At 39.3% G+C, this 22,656-nt stretch overlaps 1 protein-coding gene across 3 annotated transcripts in view; it reads right to left on the bottom strand.

Annotated features, from left to right (window-relative positions):
* Nucleotides 1–22,656, bottom strand: part of LOC150074998 (uncharacterized) — a 381,296-nt gene that overhangs the window by 336,845 nt on the left and 21,795 nt on the right. For all 3 annotated transcript variants that reach the window (XM_090388218.1, XM_090388219.1, XM_090388221.1), the window contains exon 2: nt 7,192–7,270. In XM_090388218.1, the coding sequence (XP_090244344.1) occupies nt 7,192–7,193 (2 nt within the window). In that variant the 5' untranslated portion in view covers nt 7,194–7,270. The remainder of the gene's footprint in view (nt 1–7,191; nt 7,271–22,656) is intronic.

Genomic DNA, 22,656 nt, shown 5'->3' with positions numbered 1-22,656 from the left:
GAGGATATCGATAGTAATCTAAAAGAATAAGCAAAACCCTACCTCATCAGTCTTCGATTGTCCTGAGTTCTTTGGACATTCTGCCAACTGATATATTTTTCTAGTTCAACTAAACTTTATCATAACATGTTGCCTGATTAAAATAGTGTTAGGTGATGTAAAGATATATTTTTCTTTTTGTTAAGTTAGCATGCCCATAAAAAAACATAGGACTATCTAGACTGCTTTTTTTATTTTTAAAAATTTGCTATTATATTTCTTCCAAAGTATCTTGAGGCACTAAACATGACTTAAAAATACGAGGTTTGTTTCCAGAACTTCGCAAGCCCGTTTACTTGTGATCGTTTTAAAACAATCTAACTTGCCATAGGAAAGCATAATTAAAGTAATATTATTTTATAAAACATAATAGCACCTTACGCAGTATTACTGACTTTAAGTTTGTTTTTAGTTCAAAACATATCGGTCTTGCATGGCCATGGGGCTCGTATAGTTCGCAGTATATATATATATATACTGCGAAATGCTTTGGCCCATCGGTGTAAAAAAAAAATTTTATAAATTTTCTGTTTATACTCCGGGACGACCAAACAGTCAGAGGAGTTAACAAGATAGACAGAATACAAGAAACAGCACCGTATTAGCCACCGATGACCCAAAACATTATGACCACCTACCTAATATGCTGTTGGTTCTCCACGTGCAGCCAAAACAGCTTGTACAGGGCTAGGCATGGACGCTACAAGATTTCTAAATTTCTTGTGGTATCTGGTACCAACACGTAAGCAGCAGATCCTTTAACTCCTGTAAGGTCCGTGGTTGAGACGCCGTAGATCGGAATTGCTGTTCCAACACAAACCAAAGATGCTAGATGAGATTGATGTCTGCGAATTTGGAGGCCAGGGCATTACCTGGAAGACTTCCTCATGTTCTGCGACCAGTCTCGAACAATCTGGGCGGTGTGGCATGGCGCATTATCCTACTGAAAGATGGCACCTCCAGAGGAGAAGACCGTTGCCATGAAAGGGAGTAACTGATCAGCAGTGATGTTTAGGTAGGTGGTAGACATCAGAGTACCCGGCACATGAATGGCTGGACCCAGGGTATCCCAGCAGAACATCGCCCAAAGCATGACACCGGCTTGTTTTTGTCCCACGGTGCATCCAGGAGCCATCATTTCCCGAAGTAAACGACGCACACGTACCCGGCCGTCCACATAGTGCAACAGGAAACGTGATTCATCGGACCAGACGACCTCCTTCGAATCACTCAAGGTCCAGTTTCGATGCTCGCGTGCCCATTGTAGGTGCTGTCGCCGGTGAACTGTGGTTAGCATGGGCACTCGGAGTGGCCTGCGGCTGCGCAGCCTCATTTTCAGCAGGGTTCGATGTAATGTGTGTTGTGACACATTACTCCTGTCACTAGCATTCCAATTACCTGCTAGTTGCGCCACAGTCGCCCTTCTGTTGCCACTTACCATCCGGGAGAGCCTTCGCTCACCTCGAGCATCGATGAGCCGTGGTCGTCCAACACCTCGCAGGCGGTTCTTGGGTTTTCCCTCCTCGGACCACTTTCGGTAGGTACTAACCACGGCTGACCGTGAAAATCTCACCATCCGTGCCGTTTCGGATATGCTCTGACCCAGTCGTCTGGCCATTACAATTTGGCCTTTGTCAAACTCGCTTAAGTCCACTTCCTTTCCTATCTGAAGAACAAGAGTAACGCTGATTAACGGAGCTCAATATCGGGTGTTTTTTATACCGTGTCCCGACCTGCGCACGCGCCGTTATTCACCTGCTTCGAATTCATAACGACTGGCTGATCATAAGGGCCTGACGTAGCCCAGTGGTCAGGAGCGAGAGTGCATAGCACGCGTTCCTTGAGTGGACCGGGGTTCAAGCCCGTGACTACTAAATACGATAAATATTTGTATTGACGATTTATTGTAAACTCTACTGACTTGGTTGTCGTGCCGGAGTATAAACAGAAAATTTATTTATTATTATAATGTTTTGGCTCATCGGTGTATATTGCCATAGATTTTGGAATGATCTTCCATTAAAATCCGGATGTTCCTTCAACATGCTATACATGTAAAACAACTCTTACTGTGCTTTTACAATGAATATAATAAAATCAAGAGAAAGAAATAACTAAACAAAAAAAGAGCATACCAATAATGGTTTTTCTGGTGTCAAGGTACAGTCCGGAGTCCGCATTCACATTATATGGTTTTTTTAGCGTGACAAGTGGACAGATGTCAACGTCTCTATCTTCCCTTCGATGTTATCTTCCCTAACTGAGGGTTTACTGCCCCGCTATTCATCATTAGAGAAAAGAATGTACCGTATTTTCTGAAGATATCCATCTTGGCCTTAACATCCACGAAGTGTTCGCTGGCGATTACTTTTCTACGGGACACTTTTCGCTGCGACTCATAATGCATATCATTCTCCAGTAATGGATGAGACCAATTATCCCATCAACAGAGAAACCCTCGATCTACAAAGTGAGATAGCAGAAGAGAGAGAGAAAGCCTGACTCATTCTCGGGCGAAAGGCTCTAGGTCAGAAGGGTAATAATCACAGGCGCCAAACCAATCGCTCCGTAGCCACTTAAATAGGAAACGCTAAACACTGTTGTGCTATTTCTTGTACAGCGACAGATTAACAGCTTTATGTCCGTCTGCCATCGCCTTGTCTGCTGTGGCGAACGGTGATGTATGTTACCTCGTGCTAAGCCCCTAATTGCAGGTACTAGCGAGATAAATAGTGGTGGCCACTGCGAGCTTAATATATTTCTACCGCGAGGCTTCCGGTATTGCATTTAGTCTTTGTGTTTTCTTTCCTCAATGCGGATAAATACGTCTCGCACAGAGCTAATAAAGAGGAATTCTCACCATTTTCTTGACAAATTATGAAGTTACTAAAACGCACATAAAACATACATCTCAGAGAGAGAGAGAGAGAGACTAATATGTATACAAGTGACGTCTTCCGAAAACTGAATGAAAAAAGCAGAATACTTAGTAAGGCCAAAATAAAAATTATGCAGGAAAACAGACTTTTCAACAAAATAAATAAATAATAATAAAATAAAATACAAAAGTTCAAAATATTCATAGTATTCCCATTCTCACAACGTGAGCTCTGCACATATTTCTTTTCCTAAATGAATAATAACCTTATATTCAGAAGCATTAAACTTTAATTGCCATTTTTTGGACCATATATGCAAATCTTTTTGAAACTACTCTTCCCTCCTCCAAACAATATTCAAACTTGAACAGCTTCATTTGGCTACCCGTATGAATATCATGAAAATTGGATGTTTGTTAGTTATGTTTGTTATTTGGTTTTTAGGAGCCTTAGCAACTAAGGCCATATTGCTCCGAGATATGCTGTGGTCATTCCCTGACCTTTCCGCATCCTCCGTATTTGGTGGTAAGTTAACTGCAGCCATTATCAACCCACTGCAGGATGGAAGCCTCCTCAACAATTCATGCTGAGGGAAGTGGACCATAATCTGCCACGCTGGTCCAGTGTGGGTTGGCAGATCGACCGTATTTAGCAGTCAGGGGCTAGAACCCCGGTCTACTCAAAGAGCGTGTGCTACTGCACTCCCGCTCTTGACCACTTGGCTACGGAGGCTGGTGGTGACGGGCTCGAACCCCGGTCTAATCAAGAAGCGTGTGCTACGCACTGCTGCTCCTTCCCACCTGGCTACGGAGGCGCCTCATGAAAATTGGAAGGAGCAGAGGACCGAGCACTGATTCGCTGAGGGTCCCTATTTGTTACACAATCGACCCTGAAGACTGGCCATTTATGACAACCCTCTGTCTCCTATCTTTTAGCCAGCTTACGATCCAGCATAGGATCTTACCAGTAATCCCAATTTGTTACAGTTGATATAACAGCCTTTCATGAAAAGGCTTCAATAAAAAGTTTTCTTCATTTATTGCATTAGAGAGAAATTTGTACCTTTTCCATTAATGTCTTTGTATATTTATTTGGAACCTTTTTATATGTAATTTGTTTCAAACGGAGAAGACATCAATCTTTTGGAGCAAAGAACAACAGTTAAAAAAAAAATAGAATCCTTGGGATAAACTGACTCTCCTCACTTTCTTAAGGGTTAACTTTCTTTTTTTTTAACTTTCTCCTTGCAATGTCCAGATATCATATGTTTACACCTTCCACCAGTAGCTTATTGCAAGACTACTTGCGAGATCTACTCACAGCGAATTTGTTTCGAAAATCTTTTCTTTGAACTAATTTTGCTTTTGAGTTCAATCTTGAATACTATAACTAACTACGAAACAAGCCACAAGAAAGATTAATGAACCAGTCCTGGTGGCTGTGAACTCACTAATTCCTTTATCTTATCGCGATGCTTATAATTTGTTATCTGCCATTATCAAACTGTGCTGCTGAATCCACCCACCTCCACAGGAACTCCTTAATATTACAACTAGAGTCAAAGGAACTTGGAAAAGGATGAACAAAAGCGGTTAACATTAACGAAGCAATAAAACTGGGTTCGGGTTTATACGAGATCTGATCTAAAACGTTCTTGGATTTTATTAACAAAATGTCTTCATTTGGTAACAAAATGACTTCACGAGGTATTCTGAGCTGTAAACTCAAGGTTGTCTCCCCCCCCCTTTAATTGGAAAGTTGCTGTATTTTTTAATTGATTAATAAGCCATAATTCTGTTTAAAAACTGGAATAATCAATTTGGCTTATTTAAATTAATTATTTTATTCTGATTTCGGTATCAGTGTCGTTTCTATGACGTTCTGCAGTTCTTTTTGTCGGTTTATGGAACGAAAAAAACATTTGAATCTTGAGGTAAGATCAACACCTCCAGATGAGACCCTAATAATAAAGATGATAAAAGTCTAAAATGGTTAGGCTTCTATTTATTTATTTACTTTTTCATTGAGCAAAAATTATAACCATTCTAATTAATAAAAGCCATGAATTGTAAAAGTTATGCGATCGGGAAATCCAATCGGAACTGTGTTTTCCGTTTCTTCAGCGCTGTTGGCCGATCTGTTTTCGTAGTCACACCTGTCCCTTGAGAATGTAAATTTTTATTTCCGACTGTTGCTAACTTATCCGCCAAGGCTGCTCTGATTTCTCCCTCACAATCAGCAAACCAATCACTCTTTTGATAACGACCCACTCAGGATTCGTTAGGTGGTGTTTATCTAACTAATCTCTGGCTTTATCTACATCATAAATTTGGGTATAAACGCTCCTCGTGTTTGACATTTAAACAGAGATAACTGAAATAACCAGGAATACAGAATAAAACTGAATTAATAGTCTAGAAAACAAAACTGTGTACCCGATCTCAGGTAAAATACAGTATTTATTAAATTAATATAAACTGCTACGTTTCTTCGATTCCTCTTCGTATATAATTATAACAAAATTTAATATCGGTGTTTAGATACACCATAGACACTCTTAAAAAAAAACTACAAAGTAGTTGTTGCGGGCATCATTTGCTCTTTCTCATATTGTGCTCTGCCTTCACGACGAGTTGCCATGATACTGCACTACCTCAAATAAGTAACGCTTCACTAATAGAGAAGACTATTAGAGAAGTCTAATAGTCTTCTCTATAACTAAGAGACTAATAGAGAAGACTATTAGTGAAGCGTTACTTATTTGAGGTAGTGCAGTATCATGGCAACTCGTCGTGAAGGCAGAGCACAATATGAGAAAGAGCAAATGATGCCCACAACAACTACTTTGTAGTTTTTTTTTAAGAGTGTCTATGGTGTATCTAAACACCGATATTATATAGATACTAAACTCTTAAAGTATTATGCCATGTGCATTTAATTATTTTAAATAAAATTTAAAAAAACAATTGTCCAGTATTTAGTTGGGTGATGACATTTAAGTTTGCGTGCCTTCGCATCAAAATGGACTCTGAGCGACTTCAACCACCCCTAGTCTATGGATGTGAACTGCATGACCGCATTCCTACATATTTATAATATATTTGGCATTTTTCCATTTCTACAAAACCACTTTGCCCATTGTAAATGCTCGAACACTTGTAGCAACATTTCTGGCATGTGCGAGCAAAACATTTTTTCCTGCACATAAACATCGTTACAAAAAAATAAACGCACGAGAATTTTATTCCTCTCATTTTTAAGCATATTTGGCAAAAATAGAGACACTATAAATAACATTCAGCGTATTTCAATAAGGCGCGGTTTTTAGCAGAATAAATGGTGTGTCAAAAATCCTCCGCTGCTTTCTCTTCCCCCCTTTTCCCCCACCGCTCTCTCGGGGTTGTTTTTATGCCTGCTCTGCGGCGACGAGCTACGCGTATAACTCGACTGCCTCCAGTTATTCCCTCAGGCTGGAGGCGAAACGTCACCTGTCAGAAAAATCTGACTACTGATTTCTCGTGCCTCCTAGCGTTCTATCCCACGAGTACCCGTTGTCATCACCACCTTAACAGCAATGTCCCCCATTCGAGTCACCTCCTTTCTGAAGTAACCAATCATAAGAGACTGCGTTACCATTTACGATCATAGTCTGAAAGTGATTGTGTCTTTATACTGCCCCCTGGCGGACTTGTTTCCATCAAACTAGTGATAAGAACTTATGAAAACTTGATTTCCGATCTAGATAAATTCAACACATATTTAGAGGGACTTTAAAAGGGGAATGGCAAAGTGAACTTCGCATTTTAAAGGGCGCGTGACATCTCAAGTAAAAAAAAAAAACGGGGGAGGGGAGAAAGAAAGAAAAAGCGAGAGGAAAAAAATAGAGAGAAAAAATATTCGTTTTCTGACTGAACCTGATCTGCCTTTACAGTATGTTTTCGTTCACGAAATGGAAATAAATAAATAATACGGTAGAAATATGAGGTTATTTTAAAATTGCTGAATTTTTCGAAGTATATTAAACTGGATCTCATTATCAGTGGTTGTATTAATTTGCATAAATGGAACAAATAAGTCTTTATTAATCAAAATCGTTTGTTGCAAGATGGCACGTGATTTCTGCTTGTTTCAATTCCTACATCTGTAATAGTTTGGTTTGGAATAGGCTATGACGATAAAAAATATTAGCAGGACCCACGTGCCCGCTTTCTATTTTTAGAAAGTAAACTAAAAAATTAATTTTAAGCAAAATGAAAGTTTCAAACACACTTACATGAAAGCAGTTGATGACTTTAGCGGATTAACGTATACTGAACTCGGAAACCCGGATGTAAGGTGAGGGCCACTGCCATCTGTAACAAGGGAAAGAAAAGACAAATCACATCTGAAATTAAAACAAAGCCATATATTTTGATTATCTATATTAATCGATTGTTTAATATCTCTCCTTACTGCATAAAGTATTATTTAATCAGTAAATGTTATTCGGTATGCAGTTAAATTAAGCCATTGATGAAAATGTTAAAAAACACATCTCTTATACCATAATTACTTAACTTCTTCAATAATAAAGTTCACATTTATTACAAATGCTTTAGCGGGGTCTAAGAAGAGAATAAGTAGTGGTGATGGATAGAATAATGGAAACGCTTACGAAAAGACAATCAGTATGTTGTTGGGTCATCGTGTACTGCAATGATAGTTTTGATATAGCGCGGCCTCCAATCTATAGATTTCCGAATGCGATCATTTCTGGTTTGCAGAAACATCTAAGGCGCTGCCCAGAAACTCCCACATATATGACGTCAATTCCACATGTTCCATAGAACTGATATCAGGCGATTGAGAGGGCCATGGCAGAAGGATTCTTCGAATCTACTTAACAATAGGGTCTCTGTAAGATTTTGTGTTGTCATCCTAGAAGATGTGTTGTCATCCTAGAAGTGCAAATGAGTGCTAAGGTTGGCCGCTTAGCTCACACTAGTGATGGCTGTCTACTGGGTTGAGAGAGAGCAGGAAAATAATTCACGGTGGAATGATTTCTCTTAGTACTGCTTCAAAAAAAAAAAAAAAAAAAATCAAATTATTATCTTACATATACCAATATATGTATTATGACTGTAAAAATTGCGTATGTTCTCTGGTCGATTTGCTTGTTTTGCTGGACGGAAAAAACTCCAGTTTCTGGGGGGGGGGGGGGAAACCTTGCTATCTTCGCCTGAGACCGACTAACTCAGCCACGGTGTGAAAAATGTCTTGAGTAACTGGGATTCAAGCCCGTGATTGCTAAATACGGTGCTGTTTCTTGTGTTCTATTTTGTGAACTCCTCTGACTGTGTGGTCGTCCCGGAGTACAAATAGAAAATTTATTTATATACTTAATTAATTTATTTATTATTTTGGTAACTTATCATGACAGGCAGGGGGATTGGGGGATTTCCCTATTCGACTATCATTAATAATTACATAAATTCTATGAAAAAAAAGAAAAGAACACTTCGTTGCAAATAATAAGCCAACTATTGCTAAAATGTCGTCTGTCGATGCCATGGTCAGCCGACTGAATGAATGGCGACAGGTTTACCGGAGCGTGTGGATGGATGCACTATGGGCGTCCGGTAGACCTGTACAGGTGTGCCTGCGCAGGCATAACTGACAGGTTTACCTGAACGTGTGTAGCGGCCTTGAGAGCTTAAGGACAATTGTTAAACTTCTTAAAAGGTCAACAGCATACTCATTTCTAATATAGCATCTTTTAATAATAAGTGCTTATTAATCCTATTTTGGTAGTAACTATCACAAATTTTTAGTATGTGCTTAATCTATGCGTAATGACAATAATAATAATAATAATAATAATAATAATAATCAGCAAAAAACTAGGCAGAAGAGAACAAACAGAGAACTCCCAGAGGAGAATAAACAACCGGATCTTCGATGAAAACCAAAAAGACATATACCTACAGGAGTATCAGAAAAGAAGGTTCGGATCACGCGAGCACAAGACAATCGTGGAGTGCTGGCGCAACGAAATAGAAAATAGAGCAGTGAAGTAAAACATAAGAGCCGAGCTCACTGGATAGAACGAAACAAAACCACAACTGGCGAACCCCAGGAATAACGTCCACAATTACTGGTAGAAGGGGTTCACTTGCACACATAAGCCTAGGAGAGCAGTTCACCAGGATGATAAGTCGTCAAGAGTTTCTTCTCAAGGAATCACATACGTGAAGGCTAACGACCAAGATACAAGAAACCCGCCGAAATACAGGCCGATCACATGTGTATAAGATCCTGACCACTCGCACAGCCAAGAAGATATCGTATCACTTGCAGACCCCGAACATCATGGTCTAGCAGCAGAAGGGACGCAAGCGGATGAGCAAAGGATGCAAGGAGCAATTAACCATGTATGCAGCAGTTATGGAGAGAGCCTACGAAGAGCACCGCAACCCGTACACGGCCTATATCGGCTACCAAGGCCTTCGACTCCGTGCCTCACAGCTGGCTAACAGATATGCTGAAGATCTACAAATTCAATCGGACAGTAACAAACTTTCTACAAGCAACCATGGTGAAATGGAGGATCGCCATCAAGGTGGAGAACATCACGTCCAGACTGATCCCCCATCAGAAGAGGAATCTTCCAGGGAGATTCCATGAGCCCACTATGGTTCTGTCTAGCATTCGACCCACTGTCCACCATGTTCAATAACAGCAACTGCTGATGTGCCTTAAAAGAACCTACAGTGGCGGACATAAAAACTGAATCACTTGTGAATTTTGCAAATAATGTGTTTTGCGCTGCATTGTGAGTTGAAGAAATGTTCGAAATGCACTTGTAAGATTGGATATATATATATCTCTGCGAATGACTCCACCTGATATACCTAATTGCCATAAATATCTTCCCAAAATGCGTAATTAATGGAAATATGAGAAATCATACAAATGGTAATCATGACAACCAAACATACATTTTATTGCATTTAAGTGTACAAACTGAAATGACAAGTTAACCATAGTATTATGTACTGTAAATCAGCAAAATAAGTCCTCAATATTTTGTTGTCCTTTCTCGAGCAGCAATTACAGCCTTGCAACGATCTGGTATGGAGTTAATCAACTTTTGGATATACGGTTGCCCAATTTCGTGGTACCACACCCTTACAATGCTCTTCTGCAGCTGAATCTTACTTATTGGCTTCTTCTGAGCAATTTTAGACGACATCATGTACTAGCAATTTTCAATAGGGTTCAAAACTGCACTGCTGCCGGGCCAGTCCAACACTGTAATGCCAGCATTTCTGAGATATGACTTCACCTTAAGGGAGAAAAACGAGGGAAAACATTGGTGTAAGTATATTTTAAGCATTGTGAGAGAAGAAAAAAAGGGCCGCCGTAGCCCTTTTTATTTATTTATTTAAATATAAATAGCATAAAACTTACCAATTTTGCTGTGTGTGTGTGTGTGTGTCAAGGTGCTGAGTTCTGTTAAAAATGTAATTTTGGACGTCTGTGTGGTGATCCCTAATAACGGGTTTCAAGCACTCCTCCAAGATAGTATTGTAGGTTTCTGCATTCACCGTTCCGTTAATAAACTTAATTCGCCCTACCCCTTTGCTTGTTATGCATCCCCAGACCATCTGACCGGCGGGGAACTTTACAGTAGGTGTTATGCAGTCAGGATGGGAAGCGATATGTCAGAAGACATATCGCTTCCCATTCGAGCTATACAGGTTGAATTTCGATTCGTCAGAAAAGATGACGGTGTGTCCCATTGCTCTTTTGTCCATGAAACATGCGCTTTAGTCCAAGCACGTCGCTTCTTTCTCATTGCGTCAACAAATGCTTCCTCTTGGGCCGATAGGTATGCAAATCACATTCCGAAAGCCATCTTTGGATATCCCTTTTTTTTTACCTCCATTTATTGAGTAAAGCGGCCCCTAGCCATAAAATCTGGCAAATCCGCCATATGTATAGAAATGGTATAGTACAGTATCAATTAGGTAAAAAGTTATAGAATTCTTATAGTACCGTGATAATAGACTAATATAGAAATAGCGAAATGCTTAAAGTGCGGTACTCACCTTGAATATAATCTGCAATAGTTTTATGAAAAGACTGATGGCTAAATACAATTCCGTTAAATTAAATCTCATCCCACCTTATTGCATTAACTTAACCATTCCACCTTATATTTAGCCATCAGTCTTTTCACAAAACTATTGCAGATTATATTCCAGGTGAGCACCGCACTTTAAGCATTTCGCTATTTTTATATTAGTATACAATTATTAACAATACAAATTTCACATTCACATTACAAATTAACTATACTGTGCAATGGTCATCCCCTCAGCTACAGCACAACAACCTGGACAAGTAGGCTACAGTAGAAACCGATGAAGAGACACTGTCCGCAGATGAGCACAAGCACAACATCCTAGAGACTGATCATCACAACGAGCTGGACAAGTAGGCTACAACAGAAGCCGATGAAGAGACACTGTCCACAGAGACACAGCCATCTACGAGCAGTCAGAGAGCTCAACAGAAGTTACTCATAGTAACCAGCAAAACCAAGCTGGAAGAAGGTGTTATTGCAGGATCAAATCCAAGAAAAACATCAACTAAGGCTTCTTGCCAACTGAGTTGGCAGGAGCAGAAGTGGACACCCACCCATTAAGGAAACAGAGTAACAACATCCTGTCCACCTCTGCAAAGAATATTCTCTGTTCCTATTTAAAAAATAGCATACTGTTCCATGTAAAGAAGAGGGTACAGTCCCCTAATTCATCCATTATTCAACCTTAACTCTTCCAACTGCAAAAGTATATTCCTTCGCACGAAAACTGAATTTGCAAAATTTTGAAAGGCAATAAAATTTTCTTTTGTTTTAATTAAGTACTGGCTCAATCCCATCCACCAGACGAGTTACATTATCAACATTATTCAGTAAATCCAAACGCAAATCAGCATATTCCAAACAATTAAACACATGTTCCCATGTTTCCAGATCACTACACGTACAGTTGCATTTTGCTACGATTTCAAGACTATTCAGTTTAGCAAAAAATGATCCGTGACCTGCCGTCTTTGGATAGTTCGTTCACTTGTTTCAACACCAGAGGCCATCTCAGAGTCCAGTTTTAGATCAGGAGCAATAGCATGGCGATTACGAAGGCATAGCCGTTTCAAATATCGATCTTGGGAAGGCGTAGTCACTCTCTTACGGCCTGATCTAGATCTTCTCTTCACATAACCGGTTTCACGCTTTAATTTCAGCACCCTGGATACTGTTGACTGGTGGCAGCCTATTTTATCAGCGATAGCACGCGTAGAAAGCCCTTCCTGGGACAGAGCAACAGCTACACTTTTTGTTCTTGGTGTGAACTGAACATATGGAGCCAAGCCTCCGCAAAATAGGATACTAATAAGCGTGTACCCTTCCAACGCCGTATTTATAGAATCGGCTGATGCAATACCTTGAAATTACTGTCTTCTGCAATAGAAGCATTATCTGACGCAATACGTTATTTGACGCTTTGCGACAAACAAAATGACTGTAATCAAACAATATCTTATACGTTTCACTACAAATTTTACTTTTTTTAAGGTGATGCAGTTTTTTTGTACGCCACTGTATACATACTCTCGCACCTGACGTACATGGATGACATTCACTCTCTGGGAACGGGAAGCCTTTCCCCGAGACCATGCCCAGGATTCATGCTCAACATCCCAGACCAAGTAATCAACACCAGAACTGCAGGAAATACATCACCAAGGACCTGGGAGTGACAGATGAAACATGTCGATGAAGCTACCTGGCCCCAGAAACATACGAGATGCAGGACGATTTTACCCAGACACATTACACTCACAGACACGACCATGTGGCCAGAATAATAAAGCAGAAGTTAGCGCAAATATACCAGTTGATCAAAGAAAGCGTACCGTATTACAAATATGAATCCCAGGCAGTATAGAGATCCCTACTCACAAACTATACTGGGACCGTGCCATAACGGGCAAAGCTATCCTACACAACTGACCAGATATAACCTTCATCGACAAGAAGGAAAGGACTACCTACCTGATCGACATAGCGGTGCCCAACACCAGCAACCTACAAAAAACGTACGAGGAAAAGGAGGAGGTACACAGCATTAACAACAGAAAGTCAAAGAAATGTGGTATATGGAACAAGTAATGACCATTCCGATCGCCGTGCCAACCACCGGCATGGTGCTAAAGAGATTCCGTCAGAACTTAGGCAGCAATAGGCCTCCCAGAGGAAACTTGCATTGCACTCCAGAAAGCTACCATTCTGAACACCTGTAGGACAGCAAAAAGAGATTTCCTCGACGAACAGTAATAACAATAGTAACCGCACAGCCGACCACTCCATGCACTTGGTACCAATACCCGTTGTCGGACATTTTTATTTATTTATTTATTAATTAAAGTGGTCCCACCCAACCAATGGCAACCCCGCTGTCAGTTACACATAATATAGCAGTGCTCTTATATACTCCTTCTCCTGTTTGTCCAAGTACAGGGAGGGGAAAAACTGCCATGACCAAAAAAGATTGATATGAACAAACTGAGAATAATCAATTTACATAAAAAATAAATATACATATACTGTAATTAAATTTCAGACAAAGTCCAAACTTCATTGGAAAGAGCTGCATCTGTTTACAGTCTATTGGAAAGCCAGCAGCCCAAGGAGCTGCCGAAAACAGAAATGCTAGTAAATGGAGCTGCCAAGAACAGAAATGCTAGCAAAAGGAGCTACCGAGAACAGAAATGCCAGCACAAGGAGCTGGAGTTGCAGTGGATATAGCAGACTCTTGCCTCCACCAAAGCAAAGCCTTTAAGAACGATTTCACAGAACTTTAGATAATTCGGCACTACACCATACAGCATTACAAATCCAAATGCAGAAGGCTTCCAGATACAGAAGAGTCTTCCGCCTAAGAAATATTGCAGTTGCAAAGGTTTGGAAAGCCAAGAAGTTCTCCTTTTTATCAACTAGAATTGTCTCGCAGCCTTCTGTCATAAGATTGAGATTACTAACCCAAGATACCAATTCAATTCATACTGCCGATCGCTGTACTCACAGTTGTACATAATTTGTTCCCATGATTCTCTTTCGGCACAATGGCAACTAGATCTTTCAGTGATTCCTTAATCATGCAAATTTGCATTAATCGAACCATGACCAGTCAATAAGAACATAGCTTGTAAGTTTGGTGCAAACCATTTGAATTTTATCGAGGCTGCATTTCTTAAATCTGGGGAAAATTTTTGTATAATCTGCCTTTCATCACAAACACTCCAACACTCTTGCCAGACTGTTACCAAAGCGTCCCAGATTCTTGCCCTTTCCTTCTTGGGATCTGCCAAGATGTCCACCTCTGTATTCAGAAAAGAACAGGGAATGCCACGGCGGACGAAGTAAGCCAACGCATAATACACCAAATGCAGATCAATAGGCAATTTTATAGTCACAACCTGCAAAGCTGGGTTCGACACAGTTCTGCATGCCAGAACCACCTAATATACTTAGGTGGATTTGGACAAATGTCTAGGGGCCACCAAAGACAATAATAATAATAATAAATAAGTTCTGGATGCCATGCACATCCTAAGGAGCATTTCTCTTTGAATGGAACTGAGCTTTCTAGTAAATACTTTTCCACTTACACGCTCAAACCAAATTGGTGCACCATAGGTTACTATGGGGATAAATACACATTCATATAGCAAGTTCAGCGCCTTACCTTTTATTCCCCAGCCAACCCTAGTGATTCGAGTAATCATCCCAATAAATTTCTTCACCTTTTCTGATAGATATGTAACATGTGTTAGTTGAAAGTCAAAGATCCGTCAAACGATGTCTAGATATTTTAATTGCCTTGCCGATTTTAGGCTCGACCCATTCATTCTCACAACTGGGGGTCTTCCTACTCGTAAAATGACCCTTGAATACCATACCCGTTGCCGGACAGGAAAAAAAAACCATAAAAGGAGAAAAAGTTTTAAAATAATAATAAAAATCAACACCAGAAACTATAGAAAATACATTGCCACCTGGCCTCAGAAACAATCCAACACATCACTGCAGGATAAAGTGGTCATCACAGACCGAGTACACTCATAGGCATACCAGTTGGCTAGGATAATACATCAGAAGCTAGCGAGGAAATACCAGTTGATCAAAGCGGCTGATATTACATTACAGTTAGAGAAGGTGAAGTTCAAAAATAACAAGACTTAGGGCATGAGACACTGTAAAAACAAAACAACAACAGCAAAAAAGCGTGACCCTATGTAAAACGGAGAATTAACCTTTCCTATACCATCAAATCAAGCAACTCAGTGTTTTTCTGGGTGTTATTTATATTTCAAGTTGACAATACAGCGTCTATTTTTAAATGCGTGTCTGCCAGCGATATAATTCTATGTACTGCGGGGATCTAAACAGCAGGAGGGGTCACGACTGGCCACAAATAAATATTTTTTGAACACATTACTCATTCTTGTATAGTAGGAGTACATAATTAATAGGTTGAAGGAAGGCGCCAGTGATGGCCGGTCACTGTTATCAGCCAGGTTGACCTATGACGGCATTCTGAACCTCCATTATGGAAAATTACTAAACGCAGATCATGTAGATTCAGCCAGCTGCGTCAGTGATTACAGAACATCACCACAGAGCAGACAAACCCCCCAAAACGTCCCCACGATGTCTAGACTTCGTAAAAACCTTTCAGTTATAACTGACTTTGAACACAATGCATTGAATTCGCTGAGACAGGGCATAAATTTCTTCAATGATTTCGAAATACTTTGAGGTGAATAATGGGTGGCTTTTTCCTACCACACGGGCATAGTCATCGATATGATGCCTTCTAATCTGCACAATAACCCCCGTTTGTAGTGTTCGATGATAGGAAATTGGTGCCTTGGCGCCTGGATATGATTTGTTTTGCACAAAGCAGTGCTTTTGCGCAGTCTGGAAGAAATAATAATAATAATAATTCATCATAATATTGCATTCGCATCTATTAGCGTTTTATTTCATTGGCGTCTTCGAAGCATTTATTAAAATAGTCAACTAAAGAAGTATTTATTAAAATACTTCGAAGACGCAAATTCTGTCTTGCAGGCTGATTGATTTTCATAAATTTTTAACCTTTGTAAAATAACATACAGTATGAGGTAAGGATGGTCACCATTAGCGCTAATTAATATTCATGATCATTATCTGCACACAGTATACAAGTGTGTGCACACACACACCCACACACAGAGCAGTGGCAGATGTATATAATAGAGGGGGGAAAAACGTAAACAGAAAACCTAAGCCTCACTATGTAAAACTACATATCTCTTCTCTCAGACTGTCTGCATTTTAAAAGTAGGACAAGGTTTGTTTACTGTAAGAAAAAAAAAAAGCCCTCTCTTCTAAAGAAAAAATATTTTAAGGTCGTCTTCACCATCGGGCCGGCGCGATAGGGGTCGCAAAACATGCATTATCAGATGAAGCTATCAATAAACATCACACTGTGAGGGGAAAAAAAGAGGAGTTTCCCAGACTGAGATGTCTCAATCCCAATCACAGGGGAACTGACCTCGACGGAAGTGAAACATCTACTCTCGCTACCAGGGGAGAGGCCAAATCTCCTCAACCAACGCGAGTTTTATGGCAACTTGTAAATGATACGGCCGTATCTCCGTAACCTGTAGGTCATGACCTCTGCATTGAGCCCCTATTAGGCTTTATGAAACGTGGACATAATGAAGTCTGAATGTACGGCCGTGGTCCGATGCTGGCATCTATCTGGGCAGTTCCTGCATGCTTTGGCACCACCCCGTGCTGTGAAAGGTGACTGGACAGTCACTCCCTGTAATGACATGGCACATACGATTGATGGTAGACGGTTGGGAGGTTATACTCGAAGAGGAAAGATAAAGAGAGAGAGAAAATCGGAAGAAAAGGCATGAGGACAGCCGCGGTGTTGCAAAGACTTGATTTAATTAGGAGATTAACATTCCCGACGCGATCCGCCCCTAATTCAGGCCTCCGCGCCTTTGAACGAATCCCTAGTATCCTCTCTCCTCACGTATTGAAAATGGCTTCATCTGAAGTCAAGCCAAAGATGTTTTAAGTCACATTACTTCAATGTTTATCACCAGAATATCATACCTCATTATCTCGCATAATTACGACACCCTATAAAACTCGTAAAGGAGTTTGTAATGTACTCCAATTAGAACAATTAAATTTTGTTTGACAACGAAGGTCTGACATCGATTTGTTCAAGCTGTTTAAAATTGTTAATAAATATTCCATTATGAGCGTTGCATTTCGCTCTCAGTAACCGCCCACGCAATCAAAAGGTCTGACAGACGCCATTAACACTCCCATTAATGCATTCGTACATATCAAAAGTTTTTTTAAATTGTTTTTAATTAGGGCGCGCGTCAGAAGACAGGAGGTCATTGTACCCCCTCCTCCTACTCCGGCACACTTCTGAATTTTACGGCCCACCGCTCCCATCCCGCGGGATTCGGGTAGGTCCGTAGTATAGTGGTAGTACATCAATAGACACTTCCGTAGTGAAAGAAGTCTTTCGCCGTTACATAATAGCATTGTGTGTGACGAATCAGGGAACACTTTCTTCAAATAGGAAATACTGGTGAATGGCAAAGCAGAGAAAACACTTTGCTGGTGTAGGCAGGGCCCAGCAGAGAGTGGAGGGAAGAGGATGTATTCTATATCTCGAACTGTGCTTACCAATTGTCACCTGATGGTGCAACACACCTCAGACAGAATAATTCACCGGTGCATTGTGTACTTTCAATTACTACTACGTCTCCTTTTTTTCCCCAGCATCACAAAAGAATACATTTTTAAATGATAGTCAAAACCAACTCTATTGCTCCATTACTGTGTGAAGCTAAAATAGGCTTATTTTCTTCTATAATTATAAAAAAAAAAAACATGGAATACACGACGAGTATCGAATAGTTCTGAGACTAATGAGAAGTAGCCTCATCAAGTGAAGGAAGTAATATTTACACCTTCAGAAACAGTCTTCAATAGTTATCAATGAAGGATCTATATTTAGATTTTTTACAATAACAAAGGTCTGTATTAAACCTCAATAGACCGGTTGGTTATTTTTAATCTAGTATAGTTTTAACGATCGCATTGAATAAAATATAACAAAAGTTATAAGTAATAATAGTTTTGGAAATTAAATTTATAATAAATTTATATAAAGTATATAAATTTATTATAAATTTATTATTATTTTTATAGAGTTTAATATCTATATAATATTCTTACTATTGTTACTTATTCTCAGTGAGTACCACCACCCATGGGTGGTGGTACTCACTGAGAATAAGTAATAAATAGTCTTCTCACTGAGAATAAGTAACAATAGGGTAATGGTACTCACTGAGAATAAGTACCAATAGTCTTCTCTATTAGTGAAGCGTTACTTATTCGAGGTAGTGCAATGTCATGGCAACTCGTTGTGAAGGCAAAGCACAATATGAGAAAGAGCAAATGATGCCTACAACAACTACTTTGTAGTTTCTTAAGAGTTGTCTATGGTGTATCTACACACCGATATTATATTTGATAAAGTACTTACAAAAGCTTTCGACACTGTGTGTGTATCTTCCTCTGCTGTGAATACATAAATACGTTACATATGGAAATCAAGCATGGTACCGCATGGTCATGTTAGATAAACAGAAGTTTGTTTACCACAGAAAAACAAGCTTCCGTTACATATTTTAGTATTTGTAACGTATTACCACGTAACCCGCATCCCTCTTCTCTCATTGACTGAATAAATATCACCAGGAGGAAAATTATTTTAATGTATAGAAAGATATGTTAACATCAAAGTCTGTTCAGCTGATCGGCAAATATCTATCATCAAAGAAACATTTCTAGTTGATATCAAGGGAATCTGCCAGATTTCAGCTCACTCTTTAACTGCGATGTGTATAAGGTAGATTATTAATAGTGATGGGAATGATTATGGTCAATGGTAAAAGCAATCAAGAAATTTTAATAATCGATTATTGAAATAATTCGATTACAATAATTGAATGATATATTCAAGTGATATAATTCGATTATAATAATCGAATACAGTATATCATTATATCATTCGAATGATATTCCATAATCGACCGAATCATTCGATTCTCGAAAATTATTCGGAATAATACAATAATCAAAATAATCGGTATGACCTCGCGATAGTGCCCAAACACTAGTTATTATAATCTATTGTCTTTTTTATTATTATTATGGTGCTTTAGGAAATTGTAATTTGGACAATTCAAGGGGGAGGGAAGACTTTTCCAATAAAGTAATTTAGAGAAAGAATAGTTTGGCACAATTGTCTTCCAATAATGGCTTCTGTAAATTGGTTGCCACACTGGATTGTTTCTTTGTTTGGAAGATTACAATCGCATCCTCTAATTTTTGGGCCAGTATAGCACTAGATGTGATCTGTATCAAGCGATGATAACTCACTACTCCTACCTGAGAGTGGCTGCAGTCTCGACTTAAAAACGCCTATAAGACGTTTTCACCGATCTCCGATGGGATTTGAACCCAAACCTCCCCAAAAGTGACAAGTGGCGAACCCATTTAGAAGATAGGAAAAGTTGGGGTAAAGTGCTAAATCCAGCTTCTAGGAGAAATTGCTGTCGATAGCAGGTCTATATTAAGTATGCTGGCATACTTAAAACAAACCTGCAATCTATAGTCATTAAGATATACTTAAAAGAAATGTGTTGTCTAAGACATTATGTCATAGTCCAGTGTTACGCTAAAGTTTTTGGCCACGGATCCGTTTTGATTCCTAGCTTTAGTATGATACAAGGAAGTAAGCTTATACAGCGTCAGACAAAAAAATATCCGCCTCACCTGTGATATCCTCTAATAATGTATCTGTTTCTTCCTTAAATTTAATCAACTACCCTCTTCCTCAAGACCAGGTGGTAGTTTATTCCAATAATCAGTTTCTCTCTGGCTGAAAGCAAATTTCCATACATCTATCCTGCAGCTATCGCTCTTCAATTTAACTTTGTCCCCTTATATGCGTCTAGAAAGAGTAAGAATACTTTCAGCATTTAGTTTACTCAATCCATTTAAAGCCTTAAACACTTCATTCAGATCTACTCGCAAGTGCCTAGCTTCCAAGCGCTGCAATTTGCAGAACCAGTCTTTCATGGTAAGTGTACTTCGTGTCCTTGACTAATCTGGTTGCTCTACTCCGCACTCGTTCCAAGAGATCCACATCCTTCTTAAAATAAGGCTTCCAAGATCTGTATGCAGCACTCAAGATGTGGCCTAACCATAACAGGATAATCACACCTTGTGCCTGCTGCAAATTTCCTCTGTATCACTGAAAAAATCCCATGCGCTGTCCTAGTAGCCTGTTTGCACTGCTCAGGAAACTTCATGTCAGATTGTACAATTATTCCCTAGGTAAGTCTCTTTTGTTCTTCGCCCTTCTTGAGCAGTACACCTAATTACCAGTACACAGAATAGGTACCTAAATATTAGGTGCATGCATATTACATTATATATGTTAATAAATATTGAACCCTCAGGAACTTCACTAATAACATTAGTCAAAGAAGAGCGGTGATCCATAGATAAACGCTTTCTGTCTTCTTCCACTCCACCATCCCTTTATGCACTTGATCCATTACTTTATCCAGTAAGTTGCCCCTAATGCCACACTGCTCCAATTTGTACAGCATCCTTACTGTCAAGATGATCCTTATTTTGCCTAAGTTTACTGGTGGAGCTCCATGTTAAAAATCTCAAAAACTTACCTCTCAGAATTAGAATGACGGGTAATATTTATTTCTATCTGGACCTCACAAACCTGTCTGCTGAATCCCTGGGGTACAAGGATCATATGTTGTTGTTGTTTTGGTTTTTTTGGAGCATTAGCAACTAAGGCCATGTTGCTCCGGGGATATGCGGTGGTCATTCCCTGACCTTTCCACATCCTCCGTATTTCCGAAGACCATAGTTTGCATGGTGTCTTAGTGAATCCATCATATTTTTGTATTTCTTCTTATTAATGTTAGTAGTTGCGAGAGGAATGTTTTAGTGCATCTTGGCTAAAATAATAATAAGTTTTTAAAAAAATAGATTGTAATGACGTTAGCAATTGTAACGTGTCATTTGTTTTATATTGGCTTGTTCAAGAAAATCAAGAGAAAATATAAGAGATAGAAAAAAAAAAAAGGCTTAACAAAGAAATTGGTAAAGAGGGAAGGTAAAATAAATATAGAAACCGAAAACTAAGATGGCCTCCAACGGAAGGCTCTTCCCTGAGAGCGAAGGATTCATGCTCGCTATCCAAGACCCAGACGGATTCCACTCACAGACAGGACCAGGTGGCTAGGATAGTACATCAGAAGCTAGCGATACTACTTACAGACTATACTTGGACCGTGCCATAACGACGGACAAGACAATCCCGCAAAACAGACCAGACATAACCTTTATCGACAAGAAGGAAAGGGCTATCCACCTGATCGACATAGCGGTGCCAAACACTGGTAAGCTCCAGAAACATACGAGGAAAAGATCAGGAAGTACTCAGACCTAGGACAGGAGGTCAAAGAAATGTGGCATATGGAACAAGTAATGACCACCCCGATTATCGTGTCAATCACCGGCATGGTGCCAAAGAGCCGCCATAAGACCCTAGCAGCAATAGGCCTCCCAGAGAACACGTAACTCCAAAAAGCCGCAATCCTGAACAATCTAGGACATTAAAAGAGTAAAAATAATAGTACTCAACCAACACAATCAACCATCCCATGCACTTGGTATCTATACCCGTCATGGGGCGAAAAAAATCCCATAAAGGAGAAAGGGCTTTTTATAATAATAATAATAATAATAATATTAAAATAATTAAATGCACTTGGCATAATACTTTAAGAGTTTAATATCTATATAATATCGGTGTTTAGATACACCATAGACACTCTTAAAAAACTACAAAGTAGTTGTTGTGGGCATCATTTGCTCTTTCTCATATTGTGCTCTGCCTTCACGACGAGTTGCCATGATACTGCACTACCTCAAATAAGTAACGCTTCACTAATAGAGAAGACTATTGTTACTTATTCTCAGTGAGTACCACCACCCAGACATGTTTCAAGGCTATTGGCCTATCATCAGTGGGTGCACACTCTTAAAAAACTACAAAATACTTTATAGTTTTTTAAGAGTGTCTATGGTGTATCTAAACACCAATATTATATAGATAATAATAATAATAAACGTACAAATAAGTATAATAAAATGATCTTCTCATAATAATTTGCGCCCCCACGACTTCTCTCTGAAAACAATTCATATAAACCTCAACTTAACAAGATCTCAGTGAAATGTCTTGAATAAACATGTCGTACACAAACTCGCTTGGAAGAATGTCAAAATAAACAAATAAATACAGTAAATAGATACACTTTTGTAACAGTTTATCTTTTTTGTATTACAAAGGAAATACCTGCCAAGCCGGTTGTCCTTCCTGACCGGTAGCAAAGGTTTCACATATTTTATACTCACAGAACGAGTTAGCCGTATTGGCTTAAATTAGTTATGCAATGTTAAATTATTCAAAGAAAGATATAACCAGATAGTAATGACTTAAAG

This window comes from Mastigoproctus giganteus, chromosome 14 (genome assembly GCF_048544385.1).
Source record: "Mastigoproctus giganteus isolate SK-2022 chromosome 14, ASM4854438v1, whole genome shotgun sequence".
Taxonomy (NCBI): Eukaryota; Metazoa; Arthropoda; class Arachnida; order Uropygi; family Thelyphonidae; genus Mastigoproctus; species Mastigoproctus giganteus.
Note: the sequence above shows the minus strand (reverse complement) of the source record. Positions and strands in the feature narration are given on the sequence as shown.